This window comes from Leptinotarsa decemlineata, unplaced genomic scaffold (genome assembly GCF_025532065.1).
Source record: "Leptinotarsa decemlineata unplaced genomic scaffold, Ldec_3_MD MMD2_tig00026307_RagTag_RagTag, whole genome shotgun sequence".
NCBI classification, from domain to species: domain Eukaryota; kingdom Metazoa; phylum Arthropoda; class Insecta; order Coleoptera; family Chrysomelidae; genus Leptinotarsa; species Leptinotarsa decemlineata.
Genome location: NW_027412681.1, coordinates 3,231,444 through 3,243,927, shown reverse-complemented (window position 1 = coordinate 3,243,927; position 12,484 = coordinate 3,231,444). Strand labels below are relative to the sequence as shown.

The 12,484-nt window shown below is 33.3% G+C and overlaps 2 protein-coding genes across 6 annotated transcripts in view; both read right to left on the bottom strand.

The window, feature by feature from the left end:
* The window catches only part of COX8 (Cytochrome c oxidase subunit 8), a 324,402-nt gene that overhangs the window by 19,960 nt on the left and 291,958 nt on the right, over nt 1-12,484 (bottom strand). The window lies entirely within an intron of this gene.
* Nucleotides 1-12,484, bottom strand: part of LOC111517607 (uncharacterized) — a 29,877-nt gene that overhangs the window by 15,028 nt on the left and 2,365 nt on the right. For 3 of the 5 annotated variants that reach the window (XM_074180847.1, XM_074180846.1, XM_074180842.1), the window contains exons 5-11: nt 11,714-11,888; nt 11,477-11,619; nt 10,673-10,940; nt 6,423-6,638; nt 5,136-5,267; nt 4,933-5,072; nt 3,694-4,008 (exon numbers count right to left, since the gene is read on the bottom strand). In XM_074180847.1, the coding sequence (XP_074036948.1) occupies nt 3,694-4,008; nt 4,933-5,072; nt 5,136-5,267; nt 6,423-6,638; nt 10,673-10,940; nt 11,477-11,619; nt 11,714-11,888 (1,389 nt within the window). The remainder of the gene's footprint in view (nt 1-3,693; nt 4,009-4,932; nt 5,073-5,135; nt 5,268-6,422; nt 6,639-10,672; nt 10,941-11,476; nt 11,620-11,713; nt 11,889-12,484) is intronic. The other 2 variants (XM_074180843.1, XM_074180848.1) reach the window with 2 other exon arrangements.

Here is a 12,484-nt window from a genome sequence, read left to right as displayed (position 1 = left end):
ATTTGCATAAATGCAAACAAAAATTGTGTATTGCCAAAAATTATACGTATAAAACTGACCATTGAAAAAAACAAGGAAAGGGGGCTGTCTTTGAGTTATTTAATATAAATGAACTCTTCTCAGTCAATAAATAATAATACTTTTCTCTTCTAATATAACATTTTTGATAAAAATTGCTACAAATATTTTATAAGCACAAGTACTCAATTATGCTTATCTTTGACATATCTAAAAACGATTGAAAGTTGTGATGTACAGGTAATATCGGTAGTTTCATCAATTTCCCATGCAAAAAAAGAAACACTTTCAATCTCCTTGCTTATATTTTCCTTAATAATATATGCCACACTGTCTATAAGCTCATTTTGGATGGTTTTTGGGTGCCCAAAAAAACGTTACCGTTTAAAAAAGTGCCAAATTGGGAATCATATTTGCCCCATAACATTAAAAGTTCCCTGTAATTGCCGCGATTGATCGAATCTTTGGTTTCATCGTGTCCGCGAAAAGCTAATTCTGGGGAACCCAAATAAATCGTAATATCGATAAGTCTTTTTAAATTCGACCGATTTTCCCTTACCTGATTATTAAAAGAAATTATGGCCTCTTTTTAAGCTGTATCTGTAGCCGTTTCTATATTTTGTTTGCTAAACAATTTTAATTTACAAGACGAAAATATATGCTACTTAAATTTTAAATGTCTTTCTGTAGAACGAGGTGAATTTTTTAAATGGGAGTATCCTATATTAGACCACGTTTGGTATTCGGTTTGTATGGAAAATAAAACACAGGGCCAACAAAAAAGTTTTTCTCGTTTAATGCAGCCGGTTAACCAATCGCATTTATTGTACCAACTAATATTATTTCCTGGATTATGTTGATTTTCTGACGCATTAATTGAAATCAAATTTTGTTGAGGCCTTCCCAGAGTTTTATTACTGTAAAATTTATTATCATAAGATAAAGTCTTAAAACTATTTGTCAGCAACCAATCGACTATATCGTCAGATTTTTTAATTTCGTCCAACTTATCCATAATAAATGGAAAAAAAACTTACCGAAACGTGAAAACCTGAAAACACCTTGAAATTGAAAGAAAACACTTTAAAAACACATTAAAAATATTACCAAAAAGCACTGTTATAATACAATACTGCCTGTTTTATACACAAATAACAAATATTATCAAGAAACACTAAAACGATTTACCGAAATATTTTTCAGTCCCGGTCCGTCACGGCATCCCGTCCGAATAATTAAATAAAAAACAAACGCAGCCGTACACTAACGGAGACCAACTGGAGGCTAGCCTCCTCTAACGCTAAAATTTCTGCAACTAAAAGTACAAATCGGGACGTATGTCTCTGATTGTATCGGCATCGCGAAGCTTGTGTTTTTTTAAACGGTCGGAGGCTTGGCTCCCTTGCAACGTATGGCATTTATTATTTCGAGTTGATGATTTATTCGTTATTCGTTCATGAGCGGTGCGTTTGAGGTTTGTTGATGCAGGAACAGTGTGGTACGTACTACGTAGTGAGCGATAGTGTTTTTTCGGGCATATTATGTATTTATATTAAAAATTAATAGTAAAGTAATGATACCCAATCATTTTTAGAAAAAAATAATCATAATTATTTGTCAATATCTTTTAATTTATTGCGATGAATAGCCTCAAATTTTATGGGGGGGCTAAGCCTCCCTTGCCTCCTCTGACGAGCCGCCGCTGCAACTATATGAGTATGAAATGGCACAGATCTTGATGTCAGAATGAAAATAATTTTAAATTTCATTGGACTGTACTAACCATATGAATAAAATAGCCTCGGAGGCCCAAAAGATACTCGGATTTGTTATAAGAAATTGTCAAGATTGACAAAATATGTATTTAAATTATTGAATAGGATAAAATAGAATCAACATCTGTACAATGAAAATTGCTGCAGTGATACCAATATTCAAAACAATAAATATTGTTTTGTATATTGTTCTTTTTCCCCTATTTATAAACATAGTATGCTTGCAATCAAATCAAATCAAAATATGCTTTATTACCCAAGATATGAACATCTTATTGGCAAAGTCTAGTAAAGTAAAACGTGTATATGAAATTAAATTAACAAATATAAACTACAAGATAATGCTTAGAGACAAGAGCAGAGTATATAGACAGGACAATATCAAGCCCAGCTGAACAGATACAAATATAAGTACATGAATATATGAATATTGAGTAAATGTGAATATATAATGCTACGTAATCAACATTGATAGCCATTTCGTGTTGATTTCAATAACTTGTTTACACAAAGCTACATGCCAATTACTCGACAGAGCCTTGGTAGAATTCGTCCACACTATAATAGGGCCTCCCAACAAGGAATTCTTTTACTTTCTCTCTGAATTTATTTTCATTATATATTCGCCTTAAATTAATGGGAAGTTTATTAAATAACTTCTTGCTATTGAAAATAATAGAATTTTGTGCTAAAGTAGGTGTTGGAAGGGAAATGAATTAAAACTGACGTGTACTATAAGTTGAGGTGGTATTGAATTGATTTTTATATTTTTTGTGAATAAGACACACTGTTTCCAAAATAAAAAGACATGCTAAGGTCAGAATTTTTTGCTTCACAAATAATGGGCGGCATGAATCCCTGTAACTAGCCTTGCATAAATATCTGATGGATCTTTTTTGTAAAGTGAATACCATATTGAAATGAACAAATTCCATAACGTAAATAGGTCTCAATTTGTGGAAAATAAACTGATCTTGTAATAGTAGTGTCTGATTCTCTTTCAACAACTCTCACTGCATGACATCCTGCTGCTATACTTCTACATAAGTAGTCAACATGGGAATCAAAATTTAGATTTTCATCTGTGAAGAGCCCTAAAAAATTGTTTTTCTTCAAATTTTCAATTTTTACATTTTCCAAGTGTACTTCCCCTAAGTTACATCTAATCATGACCACATCTGTTTTGTCGATGTTGAATAATAAAAGATTGGAATCACACCACTCTTTCACCCTTCTTATGTCGACAATGATTTGATCAAGTAAATTTGAGGCGGTATTGCTATGCCAGAGAATAGTGTTGTCATCAGTGGAACATGTGAATTTACCACTTATGTCAACATGGACTAAGTCATCGACATAAATGAGAAACAACACCGGTCCCAAAACGGAACCTTGTGGGACCCCAGTGCCAACGAAACGTTTCTCTGATGAAATTGAATATAACAGAACATTCTGCCGCCGATGAGAAAGGTACGTCTCAAGCCAAAGTAATGCAGATCCTCTAAACCCCTAAACTTCTAGCTTGCGAAAAAGTAGCACTTGGTCTACACAATCGAAGGCCTTGGTTAGGTCACAAAAAATGGCCGCCGCCGATTATCTTTCACTAAGATTGGTGTACGGGTTTTCCAGGAGTGAAAATATCCCGTCTTGTGTACCTTTTGAAGACTGAAAGCCAAACTGGAATAAATTTATTATATTGTTTTTCTTGGGGAAGGATATTACTCGTTTTTCAACCAGTTTTTCTACAACTTTAGACAAGACGGGTAGCAAAGCAATTGGCCTAAAATTAGCTGGGTTGTAAAGATCGCCTCCTTTATGTAGAGGGAGATACATTTTTATTATTATTATATCAGGAGCAGGGACCATCTCAAAATCATTATTGTTATCATTGAACAATCACCTTGAGGTTGTTCTTATGCCGCCCCTCGTCATCGCTCATATCCATGTCCATGTCCTCGGTGCTGTCGTTCCTGCGAGACGGCGATCCAGTGGTCGTCCTGTACTCAGTGAGCGAGGATTCCGATTCTACAGGGAACGGCGCCGGTAACCTGGAGGCGGTTGCGGAGGCGGTCTCGTCTAGCGTCTTCGGAGGCGGAGGTGGAGGGGGCGGCAGCTTCAGCTGCTCGATGTTGAAGCTGAGACGGTAGTCCCGGTCGCTGGTAGTGGCCGACGGCGGTGCTGCTTGGCCGGAAGCGGCGGGAGGAATCCTGTAGTCCTGGAAATTTATTTTTATTTAATGATAATCTTACAAACCAAGTGAAATATTCATTCATCACTTGAATATAACATCTGTTTATGATTGTTTACGAACTGGCTCACATTTATCAGACCACTCAGAAACTTGGAAATAGAAATAGATTTATTAGAAATAGATAACCTAATAATACATAAATATTATACAAATATATGAGATATTAAACAAAATACAAAAAAAAATATATCAGAAATTTGCGGGAAAGAAAGTTTTTGGCTTTGTACTACTCCATCTTGATACAAAAAAAAATTGAATTGAATTACATGAAAGAAAAAATTCTTTTGAAACAAATACTTTTATATGAACACTGAATTATACAGAAGATACTTTTCTCTACTCAGTTTGTATTTCAAACATTCGTTGTGGAATAAAAATCAGATATCATTCACACGAGTTCTACTTTAAATGAATGATAACAAATTACACTTAGAACACTGCCATCCTCACTGGTATACATCGATGTTTCACCTTAAGACACTTGCCCTAAGGCTCTTCAGTACCAAATTGGATAACATTATAGAAAATACACACACTTCATTCATGAATTACGATTTTTAATGTCACGGAATAAGCTTGATCTGCTTATGTAATTAAAGCTGCCTTGTGGTGACTTTAGTGATATATCTACCCCGTGATATTTTTCAAAGTATACTCAAACATCTATTTTTATTTTAGTTTCGGTTCTGATTTAGGATTTTTTTGTTGCTCTGCTCGTACTTATTTGTGTTTTAGTTTTGAATGAATGTTATTTTCCCTACTACAAACATTGAATTTTCTTGGAAAAATTAATCGATATTAATATCAATCATTTTCGCTAAGAATAGTGTGATACAAATAACCAAAGAAATTAACTGAAATATGTAGGAGAATTTATCAAAAACTCACTTGATCCGTTTGATTCCAAGCCGAATCAGTTGCTGTATTGGTCGGATTGTTAGAGCTGGAATTCCCAGGAGACCCTGTCAAGCTAATCAAATTCCTGTGGTCGACGTCTTTTCCTCCGAGGCTTCCCAAAGAATCTTCTACTTAAAAAAAAAAAACGAAAAACTCAACGACTTCATATTACGTAAACACAATTTTCTTTTTACCTAAATCGCCTGACAAACCAGGAACGACCCTGTGGTCTACATCAACTGCTCCACTCGGTATTAATGTGTCGTGATACTCGACGGGATCACTGTAACCTTCTTTTTCGAACATCGGGGGACTCTCCGGTGTATCTGAAAGTATGTAAACATTCACATTGTTTTGGGTTACTCACTGTATCTATACACTGTTTCTCGAATGGAAAAGATGCTTTAATAATGTTCAAGATTGAAAAACTTTCTGGTTAGGTTAATAGATTCGAAAAAAGATATGTTTCTTGTTTGCTGAAGAGGCCAATAATTTGGGTCTGCATGAATCACGAGGTTTAATCTTACACATATACCTGATAGACCGTTTCTGCAGTACTAATACATACAAAAGTGCTAATGAATTGCATACTCCCAAAAAAGGTATTCCATAACGTAGGTGGGATTCAACGAGGGCTTAATACACAGTTCTGGCAGTTTTGATTCCCAAATTTATTAAAGTTACCTTCACTGCATAACATCCAGAACAAATTCTACTTTCAAGTTGTTTGATATGTTCAATAAATTTGAGCTTATTGTCAATGTGAAAACCTAGAAATTTAGATTGGGTCTCGTTCTTGATCACTAAGTTATCACCAAATGACAGGTCATCAAGAGCACATCTGAATGATAAAATGTTTGTTTTAGTGATATTGAAGGATAGCAAATTAGCATCACACCACTCCTTGATTTTTTTTCATATCAGTAGATATTGAATTGTGTAAATTATTTGCCAAATTTCTTCAATAATCTTCCTTAGGACAGCAATATTATTCAAAATCACAATCGTTAGGCCTTTCTCAAAATTATAAAAGATTACCTACATGATTAAGTTTCATTCATTACACACTTGCTTTCTTCAAAAACTGTCAACTGACTACAATTTGAAAGTAAATTTCAAGAATTTTCTGATGTCACATTTCAGTGGTCCATCTAATGGTAGTTTGTAAAAACATAAAAGGCAACCCTCGTATAATTCTAGTGCCACAAGAATTGAAAATATTCAATATAGCGAGATCTATGTGGACTCCCGCAATGACAAATGCTCAAATCATCATACAAGTGCTGCCAACTGAAATAATTATACGTGCGGCGAGCTCTCTAATGGTAATTCATCGTTTGTCGTGGACAATAAAAGTATTCTTTACAACTGACTATCCATCATTAATTTTTGAAGAGTCCTCGTAACAAAACTATTCTCTCACTCGGATAACTCTTGGAATCATTCATTATAGGGAGACTTGAAAATCTAAGTGGCTTTACCTGTGTCGGGAATAACTGACGCACCACCATTCCAACTGGGGTCGGGCTCCCAAGTCGAGACGTCCTCTTCAGGATTGTATTCTTCGCTGGGAGGATAAGGATTAGCGCCTAGAGGTGGTTCAAAGGACTCCTCTTGGAAGGTGGCTTTATCAGCTGTGGCAGAATACTCCAACGTAGTTTCGTATGCAGTAGTTGTAGCAGAAGTGTAAGAGTTATCTGTTGTAAAAATTTATTTTACATCACAACAGTTTTGAAGGTGGTTAATAAGAAACACACACACAAATATGACGTCTTAACTTTGGTATTGTGATGAAAAAATGAATAACAGATTGAAGTACACAGTGAAAGATGAATGACAGGTTGAAGTACGTCAACCGATACAAATGCATGGTACTTCGAGCCGGATCGAAGGATCAATGTGTTTTTTATACTAAAAAAAAGGAAGTTTCTCTGTTTGACAAACTGAGCAAACGATATTGTTAGTATATACATAAAAATCATGATAATATACTTCAATAACAAATATCCAACACAAAAAGTTAAAACAAAATCATCTGGTCGAAAAATATTTGCCAATCTTGTCATTGAAAAATTTGGCAGAGTTGTGAGCATTTTCATAATAGTGTCCAAAATAGTGGAAATCTTTGTTTTTGGTACAATGTTGATTTGATATTGAAGAAGTAATGAAAACATTTGAGAATTCAAAACCTTCAGCTTATGATGAAATATTGAAAGTATACTGATAAAAATTAGTGGCAGTATTATCAATCATACGAGGGTCACCTTTAAGATCGACACGTGTTTCAGTCACCAAGTGATCATCTTCAAGAGGAAAATAAAACTGTTAAATGTTGAATGCATGACTTCATTCCTCTTTTTCAAGTATTTAACTAATTAAAAAAAAAAAAAAGGTTGAAAGATAAGTTTAAAATGCGTTGTTTTAGAGCTCTTTTATGGAAACTACTTGATTTTCGTCAGGAGGAACATTCCCCATTGTGAACAATATTTTCTCAAGGTGCTTCATTTCCAAATGTTGAAATAAGCAATTGTTTACATTCACGAGAAGTAAACCTTTCTTTCAATCAATTAGTCATCATGTAATTGAGCTTGTTCAAGTGATATACAGAATAAGGAACCTTTCTTGAAATTATAAAATCTGTTTTTCCGTTAATCAGCTTATAAAATGATATCCTTCATGAGTGATTTTGATTTTTTTCACAACTAACTACACTGTCAATTTCTAAGCTACCATTGATACTACAATGTTAAAGGACGAATTTTATATTTTATATTATTACTCTTTATTAGCAAATAATGCTCTTCATAGTACAGTCAGTCACTTATAAAATACAAAACAAAAAAGAAATATATAAAAATAGAGACAAGTCACATTTTAAAAACAAGAAACTGGAAAACAAAACGAATTATTGATGACTATTACTTGAAATATATTCACTACATTTTCTTTTGAATGAATTTAATGAATCACAGCTTTTTATATGACTTGGCAAATTATTAAATGGAATCAGACCGAACTATACAACGAGTCACAACCTATATGTTCTCTGTTGATATAAAAATTTCCTATTCTATTTCTAGTGGAGTGTGTATGAATACTACTTGTGTAGGTTAGCTGATTACTCAGATAATTTAGCAACATATTGTGTTTAATTTTAAATATAAATATTAGCATATTCATTGTTATCCTTTGTTTAGCAGACATAAGAGACAGTGTTTCCAACATGCATTCCACAGATGTGCGTTTATTACAACTTAATATTGCCCTCATGGATCTGTTTTGAAGCTTCTGTAGTCTGTTTAGATTTTCATTGCTCACAAAATAGAGTAATGTACTGCAATAGTCAAAGTGGGGTGCTGTTATTGATTTATAAATTGCTAATTTTGCATATTCACTTATTTTATTTTTCAATCTATATAAAAAATGAATTTTTATTATTAACATTCAACTTGAGGCCGTTGTCACATAACCATTCGTTTATATTTGATAGTTCCTCATTCAAACATTCTGAGATTTCATTTGTTGTCCCAGAACAGTACAACATAGTGTCGTCGGCAAACAGTTTTATCTTACACCTTTCAACATGTATCACAATATCATTTATGTACAGCAAGAATAGCAGTGGACCCAACACTGACCCTTGAGGGACTCCTGAAATTACATTTAAAGTACTGGATGTCACTTGATTATATTTAACTAGCTGCTTCCAATATGCGAGGTAATTTGTGAACCATTTTAATACTTTATAATCTAGTCCATACTTATTTAATTTCATTAAAAGTAACTCAATGTTGACCGTCTCGGATGCCCTTTTGAAATCCAGAAAGACCACACCTATAATACGTTTTTTAGATAGCTGAACTTTCCACAAAGAGATTAGAAATTGCAGTGCAGTTTCACATGAATGGGATTCCCTAAATCCAGATTGTTCTTCAATCAAAATATTATGTTTTGCTATAAATTTCACCAATTATTGCTCTTTCACTGCGATTTCTAATATTTTCTCATAAACTGGCAGGGTATTTATGGGTCTGAAATCAGATCCTAAAAGGGTGTTTGTAATTTTTTCAATTTTTGGTATAATATAACTGAGAACATGATTACAATCATTTATTGGTACTATACTTTTGGTTAGGCAGGCTGTATATCTGTTGATGATGCCGTATGTGATTTTCTCTTCAAAGTGTAGTTCAAAGTGAAGGAAGAATACAATATTTAATATTAAATGATGCAGAATTTTATGCTGTTTATTTGAAACTAGTGGATGAAGTTTGCTAAAAGAGTTTAAATGAACTGCATTAACATTTAATTTATTGCAGTGCCTACAAAAAGTGTATAAAAAAAAGGACAATTGTGATAAGTATTCAAAATAAAAAGTTATTCGCTTATCTTCGATTTTTTATACAGACGAATTTCATAGTCCAGGTGCTTTAGGATTATTTTAACTATATCGTGGCATCGTGGCATGAGAATAATTCTGAGAACTAATCGTCTCACCCCCATAAGATCTATGTTAGCAACGCTTAATTGGTTCTCAGTCGAAAAAAGATTGTATTATTTCACAATGATTTTTGTATATAAAATATTGAATAACCTGGCTCCTGTTTACTTTCATACATTTATAATATTGAATAGAGACATTCACACTTATAACACTCGGGGTAAAAATGACATTCACATTAGCAGCACTGCTTATCGCAGTACTATGAACTCTTTATTTTTCAAAGGTTTCCAAGAATTCAATAAACTACCAGACTTCATTAAAACATCATCATCGTTGAATTTGTTTAAAAAACAATTGAAAGAACTTATTAAGATGAAATAGATAACGTATTGAAAGCAATTCTTGTAATTTTTGTAATTCTACTAATTCTATTAATTCTATTTTTAAAATTGTGATTTTCGTATATTATTGCTGCATTGTATTTCTTTTTTTTTGTGTTTGTCTAATGTTGTATATATACACCGTTGATTTCATTGGGATATATATGTATATTAGGGTTACCTATTTTGAAATAAAGATCTATCTATCTATCTATCTAGAAACTGTCAACGAAAAATGATTTGAAATATCCTGCTACTTTTGCTTCATTTGTTATGAGAACACTATCAAATTGTATACCTTATGTATATCACAATGCCACCATCTCATGGGCATTTGTAAAAACATAAGATATAACCTTTGAACTGAACAAAATTACTGGTAGAATTATTATTCTAGTTACTTGTGTAAGAAAATATCACTTACAAGGTTTGTTGATAAAATAAGGTGTCATACATAAGTTTCAGTTGTTTAGCATGTTTAATTTGTTGGTGAGTGGCATAAAAATAGAAGTGTTTTGTGTGTTCGGCAATTCTCTGATATAAAAAAAATTTATCAAAGAATTTGCAACAAATTTAATGTTAATGTTCACACATTGTAATCCCATTCAATGATACATTTTAAAAGCACTTTGTGTAGTTTTGGTAATGTAAAAGTCTTTTAATAAAATGTGAAATAGTCCAATAAATGTATTATCTTATGAATTATGCAAGATATTCTGTTTTATTTATATCAATATGATGGGAAAAAATTTCATTTAAAGATTATTTTACCTATTTTCAACAAGAATCTGAATAAATCGACAAACGATGCGAACAAACTTTTGGTCCTTCGAGCCGGATCGCAGTGTCTTCAAGGCGAAATAAATTAGACGACCGATTTTTTTTGATGAAACGAAATACTGCTTACCGTACGTCGTCGTTGACGCGGTGGTGGTATAACTGTAAGCAGCAGTCACGTATTCCCCTTCCGGTTTACCGAACGGCGGCATGGGAGGCGGCATCAATGGCATGTGACTAGATCCATAGCCGTAAGTTGAGGATTGCAATGGGGCTGTTACTGGGGCAGCCACCGGCAGAGGAGGATTCTGTACAGGCGTAGTCGCGTAGCTATTCTCCGACTGCGGAAGGCTGGAGGAGACAGGTTGCGTGTTGCCAAAGAGATTGTTTTGGAAGTTCTGCAATGGAAAATGAGAGTCGCTTATGAAATCAGTCAATCATTGCGGATTGTATTTGTCCATCTTCATAAAAAATGAGGGAAACACCGAAGGAAGCAAGTTCTTTATCTACACATCTTTTAAACACACATATGATAGATAGATAGATTATCTTTATTAGTTATTTGGTACAAAGACCCTTACGAGTGTAGAACACGTCAATGTATAAATGAGTATGATAAAAATTACAAAAAAATCAACATAAAAATAAAAAATATAAAATGAAAAAAATATATATATAAATAAACACATTGCATACTACAAGACATTTCAGACAAACATATAGTATAATAATAACATTGTAAAAGTATACAAAACAGTCAGACAAAGAATATAAACAGGCTGACAATTCAAAGTCTATCAGCGAAATATTTTTCCACCGAATAATAAGCCTTTGATAAAAGCATGATTTTTAGTTCCTTTTTCATTTTTCTAACAGGCAAGTTTTTGATGGAATCAGGTATTTTATTATAAATATTAGAAGAAGAAGTACTCACCTCCAAATTGAAGTTAGAGCCAATAAAACTGGAAGTGCCATTAGTAATAAAGCCGCATGACGTTTCCTTTTCAGTTGGAACAGGGGTATAATACCCTGCACTGAACTGCAACTCAGCTTTAGGGTTATATTCAGCAATTGCAGCTGGAAAAGTAAAGTAAAACATAATATAAAGTTGAAAAATTATCTGAGAAGAAATTATAGAGTTACTTCGAACCGTCAACCAACTAAAAATTACCTTCTTTCGGAGCTATCACCTCAGATACTTCCTCTTCAGGTAAATCAATATCAGAATCCGGACTAGGAGAGGGGGCATTTACGTCAGGCGAAGGTATCGGACTACTCAATGTCTCTTTATGCTCCTCCAACTTCCTTTGGAAGGTTTTCACCCTGGTACCAAACATTTTGTATGCCTAAAAGTACAATAAAAGCAATAACATTTTATTGTGTAGCGAGGTTTTCCCAAATTCTTGGAAGAATAGAATATTGTATCAATACATAAATCCTGACCTAAAGGAAGCGTTGAAAAGTATAGAGGTATATGAGCTGTCTGCAATGACAAAACTATCGGATAAATTACTGAGTATGGATTTCTGAAGCTTGTAAGAACATTATATTTGATGAACAACAACAGTTTTCTCGTTTGCAGAGTCTCAACAAATAGACAGTATCTATACAAACTTATCAAAATCCTTTAGACAGAATAAACCAGAATACCTCCAGTTAAACTGGAAGATCTCAGATTTAGATTCCGTGTACTGAAACAGATTGCTTTTTTTCTTACAGTTGCAATGAGTACTATAATAATAATAATCGTCTTTATTGTTTCCCAGCTGTAGTTACATACAAATATTTAGATAAATTAAAGAGCTAGTTGCTGATATAACAAAAGGCGAAGTTCAACTCAGTTAGCACAAGTGCTACTGAGTTGTTCTTCCAGGTAATTTTTCTGCACTAATTCTTTTTTTAATTTTCATTGTAAGTTTGATTCTACCAATAAAATCGTTTG